At 37.6% G+C, this 25,458-nt stretch overlaps 3 protein-coding genes across 6 annotated transcripts in view; 2 read left to right on the top strand and 1 right to left on the bottom strand.

Annotated features, from left to right (window-relative positions):
• Positions 1 to 5,837: 5,837 nt before the first annotated feature.
• Positions 5,838 to 14,936, bottom strand: alkbh1 (alkB homolog 1, histone H2A dioxygenase). 3 transcript variants are annotated; one of them, XM_081394269.1, is made up of 6 exons: positions 14,773 to 14,936; positions 14,209 to 14,317; positions 13,393 to 13,555; positions 12,904 to 12,994; positions 9,598 to 9,791; positions 5,838 to 7,449 (listed from the first exon to the last, which is right to left on the bottom strand). In XM_081394269.1, exons 1-6 carry the CDS (start codon positions 14,911 to 14,913, stop codon positions 7,026 to 7,028), a joined length of 1,122 nt encoding a protein of 373 aa, XP_081250395.1. In that variant the 5' UTR covers positions 14,914 to 14,936; the 3' UTR covers positions 5,838 to 7,025. The 3 variants fall into 3 exon arrangements, with proteins under 3 accessions (XP_081250395.1, XP_081250397.1, XP_081250396.1); XM_081394271.1 differs by having other exon boundaries at positions 5,844 to 7,449; positions 14,811 to 14,936; XM_081394270.1 differs by having other exon boundaries at positions 5,844 to 7,449; positions 14,806 to 14,936.
• Positions 14,937 to 15,101: 165 nt separating this feature from the next.
• slirp (SRA stem-loop interacting RNA binding protein) lies at positions 15,102 to 16,036 on the top strand. Its single transcript, XM_081394272.1, has 4 exons — positions 15,102 to 15,204; positions 15,391 to 15,449; positions 15,538 to 15,645; positions 15,756 to 16,036. Exons 1-4 carry the CDS (start codon positions 15,132 to 15,134, stop codon positions 15,822 to 15,824), a joined length of 309 nt encoding a protein of 102 aa, XP_081250398.1. The 5' UTR covers positions 15,102 to 15,131; the 3' UTR covers positions 15,825 to 16,036.
• Positions 16,037 to 18,171: 2,135 nt separating this feature from the next.
• The window catches only part of adck1 (aarF domain containing kinase 1), a 123,383-nt gene continuing 116,096 nt past the window's right edge, over positions 18,172 to 25,458 (top strand). The window contains exons 1-4 of one of the 2 annotated variants that reach the window (XM_081347498.1): positions 18,178 to 18,244; positions 18,542 to 18,668; positions 18,889 to 19,028; positions 19,833 to 19,916. In XM_081347498.1, the coding sequence (XP_081203624.1) occupies positions 18,897 to 19,028; positions 19,833 to 19,916 (216 nt within the window). In that variant the 5' untranslated portion in view covers positions 18,178 to 18,244; positions 18,542 to 18,668; positions 18,889 to 18,896. Of the gene's footprint in view, positions 18,245 to 18,541; positions 18,669 to 18,888; positions 19,029 to 19,832; positions 19,917 to 25,458 lie in introns of both variants that reach the window. The other variant, XM_081347499.1, reaches the window with a different exon arrangement.

The raw sequence follows: 25,458 nt of genomic DNA on the forward strand, positions 1-25,458 counted from the left end.
GCACACATTTGCTCCCATGAAACTATGGAACATCACAAAAATTGACGACAGAAGCATTTCAATTTCATTACCCTCTTAATTTTCTTGATTGAATGAATTGTGCATTCAGCATCGAATTCTGCTTCTAATGTATAGCTAATAAATAAATAGGCTGCACAGCATTTCACTTTGTGGAATGGAACATCTAAAATCCCACTTTCATTTTGTCAGACACTTGGTATTCCGGACCGGCGCTATCATTCCGGACTATCCACGGTGGCGAAACGTTGTCTCTGATCAGCTCACAGGACTCTAAGCAGCTGTTCTGACAAGCTCTGGGTGCTCTTCAAACCACAAAGAAAGGGCAAAAGCTAAGCATGCTAATGGTGTGGAAACCCCACTCCATCAGTCAGTAGAGGTAGACAAGATGACTCACACTGCAGTCAATGGGAAGCCCAGCAACTTAATTCAGATGAAAGCCTAAAATGAAATCAAGTAAGAAAGGAGTACTGGCCTGACCGCTGTGCTCAATGTTTTGGAACAGTGTTGATTTTGGTTAAATGATCATGTTTGGAGGCACTAGGGGGAGTGTTTTGCTAAGGGAATGAGGGTACAGGCCTATTCCCAGAGCCACTGTCCTGCATCTCAATGCCACTGCTGCAGTAATTATTGGTAATGGCAGTGATTATAAAAATGACACAGCAAACGCAATTTTGCCCCAATTTGCAAAGCTAATGTTCTTTAATTAGCTCCCAAAGTGAGGGCTTTTGAAGGTAAAAACACATTTTCTCTTTGTCTTGAGGATAAATCGTTGTACTCAAGCGCATTTAGCACCTATAAGTGCACAGACGTGAATGTGATAGTGTTGCCCCCCTCAAAAAGGACTGTGGTGGTACCAGTGATTTCACAGTAATACCATGGTATTTTCGATATATATACTATGGTATATCTAATACGGATACAAAACATATCCTTCCATGAACTGCCGTTTCTTTAGACATTTACCATGCAGTAACAGTATTCTTGATTATTCTAAATTATTAGCTTCTGAAAACATCACTGTACTTACTGTACCATGGTACCACCACCAAAATAAATACAGAAATAAATAAATATAAATAAATAAATCTATTTTTTAATTTCTTATTTATCTACATAAAATAATAAATGTACCAAACCGATTCACCTCTGTATATATATATATATGCACACACATATATGTATAAATTCATACAATATTACTGTAACGATTATGCTCAGTTATGCTGTTAGTTCCATTTTCACACTGTTTGATCTGTTGCTGTTTGCCTGATTTCCTAGTTAGTTTCCTCATTTAATTAGTCAAACATCTGTGCTGTTTCATCCTGATTATGTTTTTTCATGTGTATAAGCCCTGTTTCCTCAGTTCTTTATCATATTGTTATGTTAAGTGTAGATAATATTCTGATGTCTCATACGTATTCACATCGTTTGTTAAAAGACACTTTATTGAACTTGGATTTCGTGCATGTTAGTCTACACGTGACAATTATATTAAATATTATTACAATATATAATAGGAATATGAAGCTTGAAGTAAATTCTTACATTTAGTATGGTTGTATACAACTTTTTGCATAGATTTTTTGCAGTTATGTGTACAGTGACAATACAATATTATATTTATAAATAAGTATTATATATTAATAATATTATATAAAAGTTTATAAAATTTAAATATAAAATATATAAAATATTAAATATACTATATACTATATAATATACTAAATATAAAAATACAAAATAAAAATAGAAATTACTGTAAATGTTTATACTATTTATATAAATTTTTTATACAATATTATATTATATAAAATACTATTATTTTATATAATTGGAATGTGAAACTTGAAGTGAATTCTTGCTTTCAGTATGGTTGTATAGGTACAACTGTGTACGTTTTTGGAAGGTATGTCTGTGCAGTAAATATAGGCTATAGGCTAATATTATAGTTGTTTAAAATTTTTATAAAAATAGCCTACTTCATTTTATTATATTAAAATAATATTTAACAAATTAAAACATGTATATACATTACTCAAACAAGTGTAGCCTATTCAATACTGAATGCAAGAATTTACTTCAAGCTTCATATTTCCGTCATAGTTCACCTTGTAATATAAACACTGAGGGAAAATCTCTCACGATAGATAAAAGGGTTCATGCAAATGGACTACATTGTAATCTAATGCAATGCTCCATCTCCCTCGGTGATGGATGTATGACTGGCTTTGCTGTAAATTTAGTTGTGATCGTTTTTTCTGCTGATTTAAGGCAGTGCGGTAGAGGGCCGAGCGGGTCTCGCGCTTCTGCACCTGCCGCCGGTTCCTGCCAGTGTCTGGTAATGACAGAGTAATGGGAGGGACGCGGGAAAACGGGAGGGCAACAGGGCAGAAACACGGTGCCAGCAGGAAGAGCAGATAAAGTGGCAGCAATAAAAATTATATGACTACATACATCATCCTGTCAGCGTATAATTTTATCTGAGAGGGCAGGGCCTTTCTCCTTGCTTTGAAATAGATGTGGTAGCCTACCTATATCCGGTGTGGCGTGCGTGGAGGTGCTAGAAGAGGAAAGCCTCCTCATCTTCACTCGACGATAGCTCTTATACATACTTGATGCTTCTCCGGGGGCTGTGGGTGTTTAATAGCATTTTACATAATGCTATGTTCAATGACCTTTTGACTTTAGTAGGAAACTTGAGAATTTCACTTTTTGGGCACTTATAGAACAGGCAGCTATAATTCTTTAGGGAGCAAGGGAATCATTCGGTTTCAGACAATTGAATTGAAATACATTCTCATTTGATGTGATTATACAGGAACTTGCGTGAACCCAAAAATAGGATAATCACCATCGCGAAATGGGTGGAACCGTCTCAGCGGAATGTCTTTGCGTAAGTGACAATTGCTTTGGTTAATGGAGAGGTGTTTGTGTGGCTTTCTTAAAGGGCCGGCAGAAAAACCAATTACGTCTATATGTTACCTCCCACGGTCATACAATAAGCAAAAACAGGAGGTAATTAATCCAGCATTGTACTCGCAAAACAGCTTCGCCGTCTCAGAAGACTGGACAGCTGGATTAATAATAAAGGAATTCCGCTTATCGCTTTACAAAGCCTTGAAAAGTAGGCCCTACTTGCAGGGAAATACAACAGGAATTGTAAACACTATGTAGGCTACTTACTTTTAGGGATTATTGAACAAACTGTAGTGTTTTTACTTACAAAGTGACCATGGTCCTTTAAGTCGATATAGCCCTAAACTAAACTATCTTCTCTTACCATACAGTAAAAACAGCAATATTGCGAAATATTATTACAAACTAGATGTACCGCATCGCGGTACAAAATATGACCGCCGCTCAGGCCTGCACTGGCTTTCCACAAAAATAAATGACGTGGAGTAATTTGGCTGTATTGCGTGTTTATGTATATACCTAAAAAAAGTAATAGTATGTGCATGTCTGTCTGTGTGTGTGTGTGTCTGTGTGTGTGTATGTGTGTGTGTTTGTGTATGTGTGTGTCTGTGTGTGTGTGTGTGTGTGTGTCTGTGCGTGCATGTATGTGTGCGTACATGTGTGCGCGTGTGTGTTTGTGTGTGTGTGTCTGTGCATGTGGATTTGTATGTGTGTGTATGGGTGTGTGTCTGTGCGTGTGGATGTCAGTGTGTGTGCATGCTTGCGTTTGTTTGTATTCCTGCATGTGTGTGTGTGACAGTATCATCCTAAACCAGCAACCCTTCGCTCAACAGCACCATCTACAAGCCGATGAGTGTACAGTCACTAAATGTGCACATAAATGAATTTATTTTATACCCCCCCATGGATGAAATTCTACAAAACTTAGCAGAGGATACCCCCAGAGGATGTCAAGTTAATCATACACATGAAATATGGTGCAGTTCTGAACATCTCAACTGAAGATAGGGGCGATTAAAGCAGAATAATATTGCATTTTCATTTTTTATGGGAGGGGCGCAAATCACAAATGAGTGATTATGGGCTAGGTTGATGTGGGCCCTTAAGAGCAACATACCATAAAAATTTCTTCATCCTCGGTGCCACGGTTCAGGTAGTTATTTAGGAAAAACTGAATTTTTTTGGGTTTGGGGGGGCCCAGCGCGGGGGGGAGTGGCCCCCGGGGACCAAACGAAATTTTTCCGTAGAAGTGTAGTGGGGCTACATGCCCACCAAATTTCATGTTCCCCGGTGTTTCGGTGTCCCTGGTATCGTTGACGAAAAATTTACGGGGGCCCCAGAGCGGGGGGGGGAAGTGGCCCTCGGGGACCAAAAAAATTTTTTCCGTAAAAGTCTAGTAGACCAACATACCATAAAAATTTCTACATTCTCGGTGCCACGGTTCAGGTAGTTATTTAGGAAAAACTGCATTTTTTTTGGGTTTGGGGGGGGGCCCAGCGCGGGGGGGGAGTGGCCCCCGGGGACCAAACGAAAATTTTCCTTAGAAGTCTAGTGGGGCTACATGCCCACCAAATTTCATGTTCCCCGGTGCTTCGGTGTCCCTGGTATCGTTGACGAAAAATTTACGGGGGCCCCAGCGCGGGGGGGGGGGGGGGGAGTGGCCCCCGGGGACCAAACGAAATTTTTCCGTAAAAGTCTAGTAGACCAACATACCATAAAAATTTCTTCATCCTCGGTGCCACGGTTCAGTTAGTTATTTTGGAAAAACTGCATTTTTGGGGGTTTGGGGGGGCCCAGCGCGGGGGGGAGTGGCCCCCGGGGACCAAACGAAATTTTTCCTTAGAAGTGTAGTGGGGCTACATGCCCACCAAATTTCATGTTCCCCGGTGTTTCGGTGTCCCTGGTATCGTTGACGAAAAATTTACGGGGGCCCCAGCGCGGGGGGGGGGAGTGGCCCCCGGGGACCAAACGAAATTTTTCCGTAAAAGTCTAGTAGACCAACATACCATTCATCCTCGGTGCCACGGTTCAGGTAGTTATTTAGGAAAAACTGCATTTTTTTGGGTTTGGGGGGGCCCAGCGCGGGGGGGGGGAGTGGTCCCCGGGGACCAAACGAAATTTTTCCTTAGAAGTCTAGTGGGGCTACATGCCCACCAAATTTCATGTTCCCCGGTGCTTTGGTGTCCCTGGTATCGTTGACGAAAAATTTACGGGGGCCCCAGCGCGGGGGGGGGGAGTGGCCCCCGGGGACCAAACGAAATTTTTCCGTAAGAGTCTAGTAGACCAACATACCATAAAAATTTCTTCATCCTCGGTGCCACGGTTCAGGTAGTTATTTAGGAAAAACTGCATTTTTTTGGGTTTGGGGGGGCCCAGCGCGGGGGGGGAGTGGCCCCCGGGGACCAAACGAAATTTTTCCTTAGAAGTCTAGTGGGGCTACATGCCCACCAAATTTCATGTTCCCCGGTGCTTCGGTGTCCCTGGTATCGTTGACGAAAAATTCAGTAAGGTGACGAAAAAAAAAAAAAAAAAAAACTTTGACAATCCCTATATGACCGCTTTCGCTAGCTACGCTAGCGGCGGTCATAATAACCGTTTTATATTTGAATATATTTCTTTCTGTGATGGCAAAGCTGAATTTTCATCGTCATTGCTCCAGTCTTCAGTGTCACATGATCCTTCAGAATTATGAATCAGAATTATAGTGATTTGGTTACCAAGTGTTTAAAAAAAGTTGTGCTGCTTAATTTTTTTTTTTTTTTTGTGGAAACATGATAGATTTTTCTGGATTCTTTGATCAACAGAATGTTCAAAAGAACGGCATTAATTGAAACAAATATTTTGTAATAAATTTGATCAATTTAGTGTGTCCTTACTGAATAAAAGTTTTTTTTTTTTTTAAATTGAGTGAAACTTTGTGACTTTGTTACAAAAAAATAAATAAAAATAATTGAAAGTATCATATCAAAATGAAAGAAATAATTTCAGTACCATGATATATATATAATTTCGATATGGACAATGGCATGCTTTTTTTGGAATTGGGATTTGGACTGTGATGATACCATGGTATTCTTTGAAGTACCATGTAAATAATATGGTACATCAGTATGGTAGCCAATATACCACAAAACCATGGTCTAATAATGTTTTGAATTTATACTTTGGTAAAATCACATATATTTGGATAAGTAGCATGGTAATACCATACTATTCTTACCATTCTGAAGTTTCATCCTTGAGGTACCTTGGCATATCAAATATACTGCAAGTACACAAATATTGTGATCATTCAGTACCATATAGCCTAAAATACCATGGTATTACCATGTTTTTCAGGCATATAACCCACCATAGCCTCTGGATGTGGCAAACCAGGTGACATCTCACATCAACTCTGTTGTAAAACTACAATGACAACAAAAGACAGACCGATAAACACCGCTGAACATTTATGTTTTTACAGCATGTAAAAGACCAGAAACATTAATCTAACAAATCTCACATGCAGACGTGAACTTTTGATAGTGTTTCACGAGAGGCAGAAGTGTTTTATCGCCATGGTAACACAGGCCCCCAGTGTTTTCAGTCACAATGGCAGTGTCAACCTGGGTCCCTCAGGGAACTTGTCATAGGCAATCTCACACTGGCTTTGACGTGTCGTGACACCGCTTGACCAGATTAAAAAGATTATACGCCGTCTCCCTGGTTTTCCTCTGAAGGTCAGGTCTGTTTAGTGTTACAGCCCTGGGTGAGCAAACATGGCAACCAGCCTTAAATCAACAGACCTGCGCCTGGCAAATTGTCACGACTCACAACAGACTGGACTGAATGTCACTGCTGTTCTAAAGACTGAGCATTGTGTGTGAAGTTGGTCATGACAGGGTAAAATGAAGTTTATGCTTTAAGCCAGCCTGACTCGACGTGGCACATAAGCAGTTGCCTATTTCCAACACCTGCTCTGGAACGAAGAGTCATTATCTGGGAAAAGATCACAATAATGGATTTATTTGCAGTCATATGTACAATTTTTAATACCAGGTGCACTTTAAATAAATAAAACATCGATCCCATCCAAAACAGACACGTTAAGTGTCACGCTCATAGCCTGATTGGCTTTTCCTCTTCTTATTTTTTGGAGTTTCTTCCTCTGATTTCTCACAGCTTGATAAGTGTGATGCCTGTGCGCTCGGGAAGTCCTGACCGGAACCGAGTACTTGTCGGACGGTCACATTTACCCGAGACGTCTGCAGGTACCAGGAGCAAACCTCCCAATCCTCCTCTGACACGCTTTGGATGATGTCATCATCCTGCACCTCTGCCTCTGGTCTCTGGCCCAGGCAGGGTGGCAGGGCATTTCCAGCAGGGGCGGGGACAATGCAGGGTACTGCGTGATAGAGTAGGCGACTGGGTCCTGACATTACCATTATGTCTCCGCTGTGCATGAACATGGCTGTGGGACGCTCTTCTCTCTTAGTCCCGCCCAACAGGAAAACGGAAGTCTGCCCAAAACTGACATCAAAGGACAAAAGTTTTTCTGAATGCATTTCTTATGCTGTATGGATAAAATGCTACATGCACTTTATTTGTTTTAAGTAATATTTGACACTGACAATGCTTACATTTGCACCAATAGCATGTTTACATGATATGAGCAAACCTCTTTAGGTCTTATTTACATGCACTTTTCATTAATATGATTATTTGCTAAGAATTGTGGTTATTTTTACCTGATAGCACAAATCTTCATCTTCAATGCATAGCACAAATTATTAGCCTTGTTGGCTGAGGCTATTTACACTAACTCCACCCACTGACGTCTGGTTGGGCTAGACAAGGAAGACGCTGAATTGTCAAAAGTAGCAATACTGTAGGGTTAAGGCACGTGGCAGAGAGTTTTGACGCAAATCGACTCAAGTTCGAATCCATCTTTTGCCGAACTGGCTCTACTCTTGTTTCCCATCACATATCAGACCGAAAAGGCGATATAAGAAAATCTAAAAAAAAAGTGGAAATAAAGTGTCTAACGTGTGTTTAATAATAAAGTGTTAATCGGTTAGGGTTAGGGGTAGGCTTAGGGAGGGCTTTGTTGTCCCAATAAGGCGGCATCCATTTAATAATTTTAATAAATATAATCATTTAAATTATATTCAATAATAACATACAACAACACTGAGGCGCAAATAGTATCTTCCATTATTTATAAGTATAAATAGCATAACTACTTAAATACTGCTACAAAGTATAAATTTACTGCTAGTTTTATTAAAGGGATACTTCACCGATTAGCATTAAGCTTTGTATCAGTAGAAACCCGGTAGTATTTTCGAATGACCGTGCTTCCCTCTCTCATGTTCCCCTGAGATGAGAGATTTCTGTACTGTGTGTCTAGAAAAAAATCTCAGATGACGCAAAAATTGTCATTTTGTGTCATCAGAGGCCTTTTTGTCCAGAGGCTAGAGACTACAGTCAGTAGTAGGAGCTAGTTCCGCATGTTTTCAACCCGCCCATAGGGGGATCTCACGATAAAACGGCGTCTTTTCAGTTTCGAGTCAACTAGTAGCCTAGTTGTACCATTTCTTCCGATACTGCCCTCTGTAACCGGTACGCGTGGCTTGGGCGTGGCCTCGTAGGGCAGTGAAGCAAGTGCATTCTGGGAGTTGTTGTCTTTCGTCCACATGAGCCAAAAATACATTTTCTGGCTTTTCTTAGTCTAGAACAGTGGTTCTCAATCCTGGTCCTGGGGACCCACAGCTCTGCACAGTTTGTATGTCTCCCTCATTTAACACACCTGATTCAGATCATCATCTCGTTAGGAAAGAGCTCTATGAACTGAACTGGGAGTGTCAGATAAAGGAGACATATAAAATGTGCAGAGCTGTGGGTCCCCAGGACCAGGATTGAGAACCACTGGTCTAGAAGGCACCAACTTCTAAAATAATTTCACATTTCTATTACATAAATGACCCAATTTAAATACACATTCATCTTTCCAGTGGTGAAATATCCCTTTTATGTAATTAGCATTCACTAAGAAAATGCTGTTATTTTCACTTAGTGTAAATAGAATCTATTGCTTTTTAAACAGTGTAAATATAAATATCAACACACTATAAATATTTGTACTTAGTGTAAAAAGAATCTAGTTGCTATTTGCAACGTCATACATGCACCACTCTATTCTGAAATGCAAAGTTTGTCGTCAAAGTGGTTCGGTATAGTTCCCTCCCAGAACTTACATAACTGCGTTCCCAAACAGCAGCATCTGCCTCCGAAAGCAAGATAACACGTTTATTATGTTTCGTCTGCGTGCTCTGAGATGCAAGTAATTCATTATATACAAAAATGATTATATACAGTGGCTTCTCTTACTTTTTTAAGTGATATCTCTTGTTCTCAACGACTCAAAAAACGGTTCTTTATTTTCAAATGTTTTATGCGATAGGATAGGCTATTCCCATTTTGCGTATAATTTATTACATTTGCAACTTTGGTTGGAAACATATCTACTGACTACATTTGTATGTCCAATCAAAATCGGAATGATCGTCTTTAATAGATGAACGCACATGAACAACACCATCATGTAATATTGACCATATTTTCTGGGAATGCTGAAGGCAGCATTAATCAGTCTATGTAGTTAATAAAATTCCTCACCTGAAAGACAACAAAGGTCGTGTATGGTCGAGCTCTGATTCGTCAACATGGATTCCAAGCGACGAATCAGATCGATAGTAGTTGAGAATGCCCGCCTCCGCGTTAAAACCAGGAAAGCCACAGGCTGCCGCCACTCTGTGAGAAAGTGAGTGAAGGTCCTTGGGGAAAGGAGTGTAGTGATCTGGGGAGTACGTCTGCGGAATAAAAGTAGATCAGAATAGTAAGGCACCTTACATGCCTCATCATAGTATTACAGAGTAAAACTTCCTCAAAGCGACTATTCAAAGCGACATCTCTTCTCTTCTCTGATGACGTGTTTACTGGTCTGAGGGCGGGATCACGATTATCAGGCGATCCAATCAATTTCCGATGGACAAAATCAAGTCCCACCCTAATTTTTTTCTTGTTCTAAGAGCCGTTTCACTCGTATATACGTCACTACAGGAAGAAAAGACTATCGCAACTTCGGTTTCATGCCGACTTTATCATAATGATTGACATAACTGATAAAAGAGCATTTGCAGCGTTCTTTCTGCTCTGTGGCTTTCACAGTGGGTCATTGTCAGCAGTTATACATGAAAGTGTAATCAATGGACAATCATATGAGCACAGCCTCTCCAAAGAGCTGAATTAGCGGCTTACACGTCTGATCCGAGCGGAATGAATGCCTCAGCCTTCAGTTCTACTTAAAGGGAGGTGGAAAGAGCCTCTGCTTAAAATTCACTGATTGCCGTCAGACGTTTGGCGGTGTCAAACTAACATCAGAGCTAATGAATCCGGTGTGCACCTCCTGACTGATTTAATAGGACAGAAGACTAAACACTTTTATGTAATTAGCATATAAACGAGACAGGCAGACATCAGGCCTGTACAATTAGAGATGAAATGTCCTGAAAGGAGCAAATAATGCTAATAAGATCCATGCCGATGTTTTATACCTTCCTCTCCCTCCAGGAAAAACAATGCCACAAAGCTGAATTTTCAGCATCATTACTCCAGTCTTCAGAGTCACATGATCCTTCAGAAATCATTCTCATATGCTGATTACTGTCACTTTTGATCAATTTATTGCATCCTATTGCTGCTGAATTAAAGTATTCATTTCTTTCACCAAAAAAAAAAAATTTTTTATTGATCTCAAACTTTTGAACGGTAGAGTTAAATTAAATTTAATCAAAAAATAAATATCTTTGTTGCATGGTTGTACTTATTGTTAAAATGACATTAAAATAACATTTACATTTTTTTTTTTTTTTTTGCTTTTATTGCAATAGGATAGTGTCGAGCAGGGGCATTCAACTAAAGTTCCAAGAGGTCCGGTCTCTATATTTCCTTCCCAGCGGAGGTTCGGACAATACTTTTTTGAAACAGTTATACATTTACATTTAAGGTAGCCATAGTACTTTGTAAAAAAAACAACAACACCACCACCTAAACACTCAAAATAGCCATCTTGGACCAAGAGAGCCAAAACAGTGATGTCTAAGAATTTTTCCCAAAAACGTATCCAAAAAAGTAAATATTTTTCCCAACTGGATATGGATATAAAAAGGTTAGATCAAATGTTTTAACAGGCTATTTTTGAAGAAAACATACTGAGGGTGCAGGTTTACCTCTTAAGAAAAGTATGGACTATTTATATATTTTGCTCAAAGCAATAAACAACCTAAAACAAATAGTGTACATAACCTAATAATCTAAACTCTCATCATGAGGACAAAAAGTTAAATAGTAATTTAAAATATTTCCTTCTTTCCTTGCCATCTCAAAATAATTTTCAAAATTCTAACATTGTTTATTATGAAATGCTCTTCATATGCTGATTATATATGCTAAATTCAAGCTACAATATGTAATTTTTTTCGCCGCTAAGGGTCGCTAACCTCTTACAATAACAAAGGCGTATGTTGATGATGCATAAGCGGAATAATGGAACTTGCCGTCATGCCGAAGGATCTAATAATGTTTATGGATGAGTGAATACATTGATGTTTTTAACATGACTGTGGTACTGTATGAAGCAGGTCACGATTGCTAATGAGAGACAGATATCAGCGCCACACGCGAGTCCCGCGGATATAAAGGAATAAGGACATTTCATTCTACCAAACTACCTGAATTAATACTCACACAGGTCAGTTTATTAGACGTATGAAACTTGTGAGGTAACGCAGCACTGTTTCACTTGGTCTGTTGAAAGCTGAAATGTGTTAGTTTGTCTATGAGACTAGCAGTAAGCTAGGTCAACTTTAGAATAACATACTGATCATATTCTAACGTTTCATCATGTTGAGCTATATAACATTGATTGGTTTTATGTACATTTGCGCGTCTCAATTCGAAGTTTGTCACGGACGTGGAGCTCTCGGCATCTTGAAAAAGCCACGCTGATATTGATCCTTGTTTTAGTTCTCCTTTTGTCCCAAAGTCTGCTTGCCATGATCCATAACGTTTGAACGAAACAACAACAGCGTGAGCGTGCCGCTAGATGTAACACAGTTGTCCACGTCTGTCGCCATGGTAACTATGGCAGTACGAGCGGAAACCAGGGATAACGCAGATATTACGTAATCGACAGGTGACAAGTGGGACAGGGGGACAGGGACGAGCCATTATTCAAAATTGGAATTTCACTGAAATTAAAAATCTTTGGGAACTTTTGGGATATTTTAAGTACACAACTGCAGGAAATATATCAAACAAAAACGGCCATTCACTGCCATTATAAAGCTTGGAAGAGCCAGGACATTTTTTAATATAACTCCGATTGATTCGTCTGAAAGAATGTCATATACACCTAGGATGACTTGAGGGTGAGTAAATCATGGGCTAATTTTCATTTTTGGGTGAACTATCAATCCCTTTAACGTGGTGTTTTACGTTTTTAGCGAGGGAGAGAGAGAAGCAACGCTCACAGAGCGGAAATGAAGCACTTTTGGCTCTAGATTAAAATATTATAGATATAGCTCCGAAAGATCATTACTATAAACAACAATGAGTGCTTGTGGTGTGAACTGCTCCGTTTTGACGCGTTGCTCACTTTAATCTGTAGAAACGGTAAAATGGCGCAATTATGTCCCGCAGTCCGCCATTTGAAATACACTGGTATAGAGTAGACAGAAGAGAATGGGGTGGGATCGGGAAGGGACCACAATTCAGGACTCAAACTCTGGTCACCTGAAGTGCGACTGCAATAAATGTTGGAGCGCTGTCCACAAGGGTATTGGCTCCAGCATTATAATAACATTTTGTGTTAGACACACTGCTAAAGCACACATAAAGTACATTAGAGAGTGACTGTAGTACCTTGGAGTTCCAATCATAGTGGTAACCCAGAGTCACCCAGCGCAGTTTTTCTAGCAGAGTTTTGGCCTCTCTTTTCCCACAGCCTTTCCTCCTGCAATAATACACAGACCCGTTTAGATAAGGAAGAGTGTGAGATAGATTAGGTGTGGTGCAGTAGCACAAACCATTCACACAAATGTTGTGTGATAAAGGGGGCCTAACAAACTGCAATACCTCAAATCTACCATCTAGGTCACAGTTAAATTACCAGAAAAGACCTAGCCACAAGGAAAGTATCTACAGTATGAGGATGCTATATACTCAGTATCCAAAGGTGGAGTTAGCCAAGACTCCTATATTGAATCTATACTCAAATAATTGCCACAGATCCTTCAAAATATACAAATATAGCATTTGTTTTATTCCAAAAATACCTAAATGCAATAAAATAATATACCATAAAATAAGATTCTATTAAGCTGCCAATGCATGTCAGGATCTTTGACTTACCGAATAACATCTATGCTTCTTTCCCAGATGTTTTCAGTCTCCACAGATGACATATGCATATCCAGGTTACACACGTTGGGCTTCTGTGGATAGATCTTCAGACACTGCTTTACCCAGTACTGCTGAGAACCCGGCAGGAATGGGTTGGATATAAAGATAAACCCTACGTTCCAACAGTGACGATATAGTTAATCTCATTAAAAGTAAACAGGAAGACATGGACATTTTCCATAACAGCATGCTAAAGAGCAAGATTTAAAGCCCACCTGTAATCAATAATTGTATCCCTTAAAACTCATCTTTGATCATCAAAATTACATATTTAAAAGTTTTTACCTATGAAAAAATTGTCTTCATGCTTTAAAATAGCTTTAATGTAACTCTACACCCTTGCCTCATTTAGTGTACACGGTTCTATGAATATGCAAATTATCCCCGCCTCCACTCATTCGCACCAGCTCAGAGATCCATTCGTTGACGATCACAGGTTGACGCGATTGGTTACAAGGTAGTTTGTGACGTCAGAAACACCAGTGATTTCGAACCGTGTTTTTGAGACTGTCTTTGGTTCACTTTGATTATTAATAGGCTCCCATATATTCAAAGTGGCCTATTTGAATATATGGCGTCAAAGTGGCGATAATAATAAATTAATGGGATTATGCAATACAGGAGATTTTGACAATCGTGTCTTACATGAAATTAATTTAATGATAGGCTTCCGTCACTATATCAAACCCATAAAATCCTTTAGATTCTGGAGAACATACAGTATGGTAATTATTTAAAACTCCCACCAACCTATCTAAACCATACCTGGATATCCATGCAAACCAAAAGCTTTCCAGTCTGTTACCGGCCGAAGACCAGCTTTAGAAACATCTTCCTCACTTATAGGAGTGGAGTTAAGTTCACAGTTAAAAACCTAGAAATAAAGTACAAAGGCATAGCAAATTACTATGACAAAAAAGTTGTGCATGTTCTGTAAGCATGTAGTATTACACTTGTTAATAATAGTAGTTGTAGTTTAATGAGCATAGTTCATAGCCAAATTATTTTATAAATAAACCATAAATCAAACAAATGTTCGTATAACGGGTTAATAGTAGTACTAATAATATTAATGTGCACGGTTTAGGAAAGTTGTTTTATCATAAACACAAATACGGCAATGTTTCTCAAATCTAAATGGCACATCTAGTCATTGTCAACATTTTTTTCAACAATAAACATTTTTTAATAGTCAGATTAGTTAATAAATATATAAATAAAAAAAACTGATTTAGAATAATAATAATATTAATAAACTGTTTAGGAAAGACTCATATAGCGTCATAATGTTAATGAAAACGCACTATTTCTCAAGTCTGAATGGCTCACCTTGTCATTACAAGGTTTGGAGAAATTAATGACCTCACTGAAGTCTGGAGGAGGATTTCTCCTCTTGTAAAGCTTGAACAGTTTTCTAAAAGCATCTTCTCCATGCTCCATTATGGAGGCTGCCATCTTTGTCGTCATCATGTGACCTTTCTATTTCTTACGCCAAAGATACAAAGCTTCGATTTGATTTATTTATTTATTTTTATTACACAACGCGAATAAAATAACAATCAATAACATAAAAGGTATCGGAAAGCGATATCTTACGTTTCAAAATTGTATAGTTTAAGGTAATAAATATTTTTTCTTCTGGTCACGTGGTCAGGGTCACCGTAAGCTCCATTCGGCAAGGACGAAACATGGCAGCGACAGCAACTGGGAAGAAGGTGTTTGAAGTGTTTGTGTCAAAAGTGCCATGGACCATCGCAACGAGTGAGTAAAGGATGCCATTTGATCAATGGTTTTACATCAAATTGGTAAATAATGCGCGTATGAATGCATAAAATGAGCTAGTCATTATCCACAACGCATCATAAGTATCTAATAGTAGGCAGTGATGGTTTATATGTGTAGCAGATACTTGTCTAATGTATGTTTTTGTTCTGTGTTCTGTTTCAGAGGAGATGAGAGAATACTTTTCGCAGTTTGGCCAAGTGAAGAAGTGTCTCTTGCCATTTGTAAGAATACAAATAAAATGTAGTGTTTCATATTTTTCTTTAATATGCCCGTCATGCTGAGATGAGTTATTTTTTTATTGTTTTGCAGGATAAGGAGACAGGTTTTCATCGGGGGTTTTGCTGGATAGGGTTCACTTCAGAGGAAGGGCTGCAGAATGCATTACAAAAGGATCCTCATTTCATCGAAGGTGCAAAGGTGAGCGTCTAGTTGGGACTGGATGAACCGGCCCTAGATGATGTCTCTGGTAAATGTTGTAGTTTGAACATCTGCATCAAAATGCCATTTTCTATTTTCTTTTAATGTAGCTCCTGGTGCAAAAAAACAGAAAGCCATTTTCTGGAAAAAAATCCAACAAAGAAGCAGAGGACGTCTGAAGAGAAGTTGTTGTGTCTTCTTCAGTAACAGAAAACTCTTATTTATTGTGGATGTGTCTTCACTTGGCATACTAGTTTTCATGAATCCAAACTTTAATGAGTTTTGATTATTGTTGTATTGACTGCTTGTCTAGTGTGTTTTTTTTTCTTATAAAATGTCCAATGAAATTTAAAGAAATGTGAGTCAAATAAATTGCAATATTTTGAATTCTTTTGTTGTGTTGGCTACAAATTATTATTTTTATTATTATTATTTTCTTTGTCTGTGTACTCTTTAGTATTATTTTATCCATTATAATTCTGAATAGATTTTAGCATTTTGCCTTTTACAAAAAATCAAAATCAAATCCTCAAAAATTTGTTTTAGATATATTAGTACTATCAAATCAATTAACCGTATCTTGCATAAATGTTTGTGTTAATATAATATATGTATGTGTGTGTGTGTGTGTATATATATATATATACACACACACACACACACACATACATATATTATATTACACTAATATATGTATATATATATATATATATATATATATATATATATATATATATATATATATATATACACTACCGTTCAAAAGTTTGGGGTCAGTAAGATTTTTAATGTTTTTAAAAGAAGTGTCTTCTGCTCACCAAGGCTGCATTTATTTGATTAAAAATACAAACAAAAACAGTAATATTGTGAAATATTATTCCAATTTAAAACAGCTGTTTTCTATGTGAATATACAGTAAAGTGTAATTTATTCCTGTGATCAAAGCTGAATTTTCAGCATCATTACTCCAGTCTTCAGTGTCACATGATCCTTCAGAAATCATTCTAATATGATGATTTGATGCTCAAGAAACATTTCTGATCATTATCAATGTTGAAAACAGTTATTTACATTTTTATTTCATGATGCTATGATGAATAGAAAGTTCAAAAGAACAGCATTTATCTGAAATAGACAACTTTTGTAACATTAAACACTACCGTACAAAAGTTTAGGGTCAGTAAGAATTTTAATTTTATTTTTGGGGGAATACAATACTTTTATTCATCAAGGATGAGTTAAACTGATCAAAAGTTACAGTAAAGACATTTATAATGTTAGAAAATATTCTATTTTAAATAAATGCTGTTATTTTGATCTTTCTATTCATCAAAGAATTTTGAAAAAAAATTGTACAGAACTGTTTTCAACATTGATAATAATAATGAATGTTTCTTGAGCATCAAATCATCCTATTAGAATGATTTCTGAAGGATCATGTGACACTGAAGACTGGAGTAATGATGCTGAAAATTCAGCTTTGATCACAGGAATAAATTACAGTTTAAAATATTTTAAAATAGAAAACAGTCAATTTAAATTGTCATAATATTTCACAATATTACCTTTTTTTCTTTTTTTTAATCAAATAAATGCAGCCTTGGTGAGAAGAAGATACTTCTTTTAAAAACATTAAAAAAATCTTACTGACCCCAAACTTTTGAACGGTAGTGTATATATACTGTATTTATATATGTATGTGTAAGCATTTACCTATATATATATATGTGTGTGTGTGTGTGTTCGTGTGTGTATACACACACGTTTCATTTTAGAATGTATATAACTTAAAAATATATTGTAATTAGAGATGCTTGAGCAAAACTGACTTAATTCCTTATTACTTTTACATGTAACCGTTGAGTAATAACTTGAGAGTTTTATGTATAACTTGAGGTATGCAGATGCATGAAACATTTCATCAGTGTGGATAATTTATTTAGAGGTTAATCAAGGCTGCATCTAAGATGACTCTGCCAATGTTCCGGTCACATTATCTGTCCGAGCTCATGTCATGTTAAATCTGGTCACGCTCCATCACTACCTTGTCCTCTTCGCCTCGAAGAAAAAGAGTATATAATGTGTTTATGGAATATATTTTAAAATAGATCTTTCGACTGAGGTTCTCTCTGTAAAAAGAATGTGGTTGGAATGTTTTTTTATTGCTGTGAACATCTGCTCCATCATTTCGCTTAATAGAAAAAATGGGTTATGGTTATTACATTTTGTACTTGCATCTACTTACAAACCATAATTTAATGTTATGGCACTTATCTGAAAATGTTAAAATTAAGGTTCAACCATGATAATGTATTTGTGTAGAACTGTTGAAATCAGAACTGTTTTGGCTTCTCAGATTTCCTTGAGACATGCATTAAAATGGATCAATAGCTTTAATTATTTAATATCTAATTTAACGTTTATTTTATTGTCAAATGGCAAAGATGGGGTTCTTTTCTCGTTTCGATTCATCAATGACTGCTTATATTTCTAGACTACAATGACCATAATGCTTTGCGACAGCACGTCAACGGAGACGCCAGAGTTGAAAGGTCAGAGAGCGACACCGGTTAGTGGATGACAGCGTGAGTCAATGAAGGTAAATCAATCTGCTGTATTATGATTCTCTAAAAAAATACATAATCACAGTTATTAACTCTGACACCATGCGATAAAACGGTGTCGGTTATTTAGTTATATTCTCTCTGTGTGTTACGCAAAGGCTTGCATAACAAGCAATATTTGTGATCAGCTGACCTCGTCTTTCAATACACCGACTAATATTATGAATGAAAGTGGTTTACTTGTGCTTCGATACGCTTTGCTTAAACTGTGCTGCTGTGGTGTTTCGTTTAACTCATTTATAAATTTGATAAATAACGCAATTTGGTTTCAGTTGTGTAAACCAGGGCTGCATTTCCCAAAAAGCATCATGATGAGCCCAAGTTGATCTTGAAGAAACCAATGACGTCACAACTTAACTGCCACGCCTCCAAAGTTTATCGGCAGCAAATTTCATCAAAGTAAATAATCAAACAATGTTTATTAGTATGTGTTATTTCTATAATTATATTAGTATCTCATTAATGATATGTTTTTTTTTTTCAAACTCTGTTTGGGAGGACACATATATTAGACAGTATGAGAAATTAAATATCAGTTATTCAGTTGTTCAAATCAGAATCTAATACTGATTTGTGTGGGATTAATGGTGATGGATAATGTTTCTCTGTCTTTTTACAGTTCCTCACATGGCTGTTCGGCTACTGAAGGTATCGTCTGTTGCCACTGCAGTGATCGCATCATCAGGATTTTACCTGTACAGCAAAAATGTGGACTTCAATGATCTCAGCATTGTCAGATTTGGGAGGGCAGCTGCAACGGTAAACGAGAATAAATATTTTTCACACTTTTAATTCATTAAACTTTTAACAATTCTGAATACTACAAACTTAAGGATTGTCTCTTTTCAAAGAAGACGTCAATGTTAAAACCGCTTCAAAAATTAAAGTATAAAAAAGTGATAAAGTTTGTTTACTGTAAGTCAAATGTATTCTGAACAAAAAAAGAAAAGTATTTTACAAAATAAATGCTTGAAAATCAAAGTCATACGTTTAACCATGTTGTGTTCCGATTTGATAAAAAAAAAAATTGAGCCTTTTAATAGGTTTTAAAGTACCGTTTCCATGATAACGCAATGTTCAATTTCAAAATGGTTGCACTGGATGAATGTGATACCTAATTTATGGTGATTACTAAAATATGTGATGGGGGGAAAAAAGGCAAATAAAAAAGCATGCCAAGCTACCGTGAAACTGCTGATAGACCAAGATGCATCTTAAAGGTATAGCGGAGGATCTTTCTGAATTTTAAGTAAGTCCCGCCCTCTCCACTTTTTGAAAAGTTTGATTGATTCACCAGAATGATTGACACTTAGGAGGACCAATAGTATAGGGTATCCACCCGGAAGTAAAAAAATCCTCCGCTATACCTTTAATGCCAGGTGTAAACTGGCTAAATATTACTCTCATGTTAAATATTTATTTTATATTAAATACATTTAGTTTTTGCGTTTGAGTCACAGTAAGTGAATTACTAAAAATAGTGTATTTTTAATGAATTTTTCTGTCTAGTGTGCGGTTTTTATTCACAGTTTTCATCTTTGTCTCTGGAATGAATGTTTTCAGACAGCTGTCATCAGTTATGACTACCTCACCACTCTCAGAGATGTACAGTATGGGACAGAGGAGTACTGGGCTGTCAAATCAAAGGTAAAACTCTTTGTCTTACTGGTGACGGGTTATATCCAGGAATATCTGCTGTGTGGACATTTTATTTTATTTCTTTTGGGCTTAATTTGATAGGAAAGTGTAGACTGGAAAGTCTGGGTCCCCTTGAGTATGTCCAGGTCTGACGAATATTCTTGAATATCCTAATTTTAAGAAAGGAATGATGTGGTCCTGTTGTAAATAAACTTTCCTAGAGATGAATGGGCATCTCATGTTGTGCTTTTGCCTTTGAAAGTGCACTAAATATGTGCTAATTCTATGACCTGCATACTTTACTATAACTACAAAGAGATCCTGATAAGGCCTGAACAATCTTAACCTACTGTACACTGTTTCAGGAGCCACTGTGTTATATAGGTATATAGTGAAATAAGCAGTGTGCAATATTTTTTTTGCCTCGGGCTCCATGATTTTAAGCGATGTCCTTGCACATTCACAACGATTTTTACTCTTTTATGCCGTGTTTCTGTGTTCATGTAATCTCAAATCACATGTAGTATAATAAGCAATCATATTTTATTAAATGTCATCCAAACAACAAAACCAATATGACAGCATTGAAGTCAATAACCAACATGCAATCTCGTTATTGATGCATTGATCAAACTTTCAAACACTGAAATTAAAAACACCCTAAACAATCTAGCTCGCTGTTCGTAGGATCATAGCTGCAAATGCCAGGCAATAATTCTTGTGCCATTTCCACCCCTGTGTATAAAGGCCATTTGAACAGCTCCGTCAGGGACAGTTAAACAGCTGGTGCAGGGAAAGGTTGCAGTCTCTCACCTGTGTGTGTGTGAGTCTGAGCGCTGATGGCAGTCGCTGGAGGGAAGCGCTGAACCCTGAAGAGCAGGGTCCGAGCCAGATGCACTCTCTGCCAGGCCCGGGTACGGAGGATAGGGTGCCGTTTTCCTTCCCCCTCGGGGCCCGCAGTCAAGCCTGGCTACACGCGCTGATTAGAATTAATGCAGGCCCCTGATTTAATATAGAGGAGAGATTTGGCTTCTAATTATTCTCTCACTAGGTGATTCAGCTCACTGGTCGTAGGTTGTTTCGGATCATTCTTGTTTAGATTTTTCTCATTTAATGTTTTACTGCATTGTGGACAGCTGTACAAACAGGTTTAAAAGTCTTTAAAAGAGTGTACACCTAAAAATAATTTTGATCTTCTGTGATACTACCATGCTTTTTGGACATGATAATATGTTGTTCTGCACATTTACCATAGTAATACCTCAGTATTTTGGACATGCGCCATTGCATCTTTTGCAGTAATATGCAAATGCCACAGTAAGTTAATATGCTAGTCATTTAGTACTACAGTATTTTTTTTAAATGAGATTTTTACCATTGGACACATCACTTTTGAGTATGCAATTTACTAGTCTTAGCCTCAGATGTCATTCCCACAGACCGTTGATATATAAAGCAAACAAAATTGGAAACACTCTGGTGTTTCGAAGTCGTCATCTGATTGGTTGTATTCTGCAGTAGTTCCAGGAGACGTACGTGTGTCGTGTTCTTTAACGGTCCGCCTGGAGACAAAGACGCTGCGACGCCAAATCCCCTTATGGAAGAAAGCCATTGAGTTTACAACTGTGTCAATGAGCGCTTATCAGGATCAACTAAATGCTGGATATGTGAAGTTCACGGCATAGACTCTTTAAAAGACATCCAAGAGTTTTACATGCCGGTGTGATATTGTAGGGACATCGACTTTACATTTTCACGCCCCTAAACATGATGCTGAACAAAACAAACTGTGATTGGTTACTTTACCTATCAATCTCAGATGGTCTCTGGGCGGTCCTTGAATAAAAGTTATTAATTGATTAATTGAAACAAACTGATTTGAATTTATTCAAACATTTTTTTTTCACCTTTTTTCAGTGTTCTTTTTAATATATATGACAAAATGCACAATAAACAAATGACTCCAGATTGTACATACTAGCTACATTTTAATAGCCTGGTAATACCAAACTCTGCTACTTCGCTTTGCTTCGTAGACAGAGTCTGGAATGGCATAATAGAGAAGTGTTTTCTCTCTCGCGGGGGTCGCTTGTCTGAAGTTTAAAATCATTGGTTACCCGTAAGCCAATCACATGACGTTTGGTTATGGCGTGTGTTATGCGCATGCTCAGCCGCATCTAACTTCCACTGTAAACACATGTATGATGCGAAAACAAAACCATCGAGCGAAATACCGGAGTAAACATGGCTGTGAACGACTTTTGCAGATTGTGTGAAGTAAATCTACGCATCCACGGTACAATCAGCGTCTACGTAACGGCTCTCAGCCCGCCCTCTGTTCGTTGATTGGCCCGGCCATCCGAATGCCGCTGGAAAACTGAAAGATAGGCTGCTATCTCAGACTGACTACAGAAGCGAAATGAAATTGAGCGGAAGTAGGAAGTCTGACGTAGTCAGGCTAACATTTTAATACATGACCTAAAAATTATATTGCGTGTAATTGAATTATCTGTGTCTCAATGTTTAGCTGAACAAGGTCCTGGCTATAGTGCATTTTCATGATTCAAATTCTAGGGAACTAGAGATGAACGAAATGTGCTCCTAGTATCACCGCATTTGCGCATTGTCATATTTCAGCTCTAAAATTTGTGAAGGGGGATGGTTTTTGGGGGAGCACTCACTAGATGATTTGCAGAAGGACAAGCATGTCTCATTGCTCCATGAGAACAGTGCAAGGGATAATGGGGGAGCTCCCAGGTGTTGCGGCTCTGTAATGGCCACAGCGTGTGACTCATGTAATGAGGGGCGTTCCACACAGTTAACCATGCCTCTGCTCTCTGCAGACCAGACCACCTGCTCTTTATGCCTACCAAGTGCTTTCCATCTCAGCAATTAAATCACTACTCACTTTTGTGTGACGTAATGATTATTACTAGACCGTTTTACTTTTTGTGCTTTATAATAATAATTTCAGCATGAATGTGGCCTAGACTTCCATTCAAAAGTTTGGGGACAGTACTTTTTTCTTTATTTGGAAAGAAATTAATACTTTTATTCAGCAAGGACGCATTAAATTGATCAGAAGTGACAAAATATTTTTGTTTCAAATACATGCTGTTTATTTGAACTTTATTTTCAAGAGATAGGCCTAGCCTAGTTCAACCAAAAATGAAAATTCTGCCGTCATTTACTCACTCAAGTTGTTCCAGCCTGTATGCATTTCTTTCTTATGCTGAACACAAAAGAAATTTTGAAGAATATGGGTAACCGAACAAATGCCATAGTTCCGTATGGAGGGAAAAAATACTATGGAATTCAAAAATGATGACAGAATTTTCATTTTTGTGGTGAACTATCCCTTTAACCTAATCTTTTTATCACGGTTTTCTCAATAATATATTAAGCAGCACAATAAATTGCTGCTAATAATTCATAGAACAGTTTTTTTTCATTTTATATTTCACAATATTACTGTTTTTACTGTATTTCGATCAAATAAATGCAGCATTGGTGAACATTTAAAAAGACCCCAAATGTTTGAAGGGTTGTGTATTTGTGATATTTTTTTTTATATAGTTGTTACTTGCGAGTACTTGTTGAGAAAAATTGAGTGGATTGTGAATAGTGGGGTTAAAATAAAAATAGTGGGTCTGTGACATCAGCTGAGAAGGAAAGTCATTTCAGGGGTTGAGGAGGTTGTTACATTTCAATCAAGTTTGTTTCCATGTTGTAGCTCATTCAACAAAGTAGACCTTTGAACTGATCAGTTGAACAGATCATTAAAGTACATTCAAATATGATCAATATTCTAAAACATTACATTTATTGTGACAGATGAGTAAAGCATTGAATAGATAAAGTTTTAAATTAAAAGTAAAAACACCCCCCCCCCCCATAAGCCTATTATAGCTGACAGTCCACAGCAATCAGTTTGCAGATGTTTTGACCATTGAGATACATCTTGCTGTCTTGCATCTTGCCAATTCTTGACACGATTTGGCTTTGTATGCAGTCTGAAACCTATAGATCTGGCGATCCTCTGCCGCTTCTGTCATATAATCTATGCTGTTGGATATTGCATGATACATTTGCATGCATTTTCCCCGGTTTCTCCCACTGCGCTGGCACATAATTTGCAGTCAAAGGTGACAAAATGGACTACTTAGAAAGTATTCCTGGGGAGTGAGAAATCACTGGGTTTGGTATTTCTTAAATAGATGCTTTTGGCCCTTTTAACCCACAACCGATGTCTCCTGATAATGTATTCTATGAATAGCAAGGAAAAACACTTTTTCCTGCAATGTCAGTGTGACTCCAAAGAAAAGAGCCCAGCAGTGAGAGCCAGATAAGAGAGAGATAACGTCTGTTATCTACCCCTGGAAAGACCACCTGAGAACATTGGTGACACCCAAATTCAAGACTGCAGTGCCTTGCCTGATTAGTAACACCTTATATATAGACACACACACACACACACACACACACACACACACACACACACACACACACACACACACACACACACACACACACACACACACACACACACACACACACACACACACACACACACACACCACTCTAACCCTACCACTAAATCTGCCCATCGCAGAAAACCTGTTCATTTTTGAATAAAAACAACAACAAAAAAACACTGGTTTATTATGTTTTTTTTAAAAAGCCATTTGGTTTACAAGGACACAGGAAGTGTCCTCAAACCATGTTTATGTTGTAATACCCATGTCATTATACACATTTGCATAAGCCTTATATACAAGAACACACACGCACACACACACACACAGACTAATTAGTTGCAGATCCTATTTCCTTTCTTTTTGAAGTTGAGGAACCATTTAAAGATTGGGTACTTGTAAATGGTCCATTAAAACTTAATTTAAAACAAATTAAATATGCATTTGTTCATTTGTTTCAGTTGACAAATGTTTTTAATGATGGACATAAATTTAGTTAGTGAATATTATGTATAACTGCATGCTGACAAGAACTCAGAGGGATGCATTATTTCATAGTTTTCTAGATTTCAGAACAGACAACATTGTATATGATTTCTTAATTTCTAAATATTTAAATGATGTAACATTTAATATTATTTATTGTGATTATTTACAGTGATTATTTTTATTTATTTAGGCTATTACTATTAGTAAGTGAAATAATTTGGGGGAAAAAAGTATAATAATAAGTTATCAAAGTTTTTTTTTTTTTTATTGTTATTATTTATACTATCAAAGTTGCACTTTAAAACAACTACCAGTGGCAGTTATAGGACCTAAACCACAAAAATGAAGGTGAATCTGTAAACTAGAACCACCCCCTCCTCCTCCCAGTCTCTCCAAAACTATCATGTAGAAACTGCAGGATATCGCAGCGAGACAAGCTGCTCACTGGCCTGCTTTGATTACGGCACATGGACGCCCGCAGGTTTAGACGACAACACCGGTGGCATGCAGAGTTGTAGCGATGCTGAATAATGCATGCACTCAAAGTTGGAGGGCAGGTGTACCAGGCACTGCTGCTGTCAGGTGGG

This window comes from Scardinius erythrophthalmus (assembly GCF_964197995.2).
Source record: "Scardinius erythrophthalmus genome assembly, chromosome: 19".
Classification (NCBI taxonomy): Eukaryota; Metazoa; Chordata; class Actinopteri; order Cypriniformes; family Leuciscidae; genus Scardinius; species Scardinius erythrophthalmus.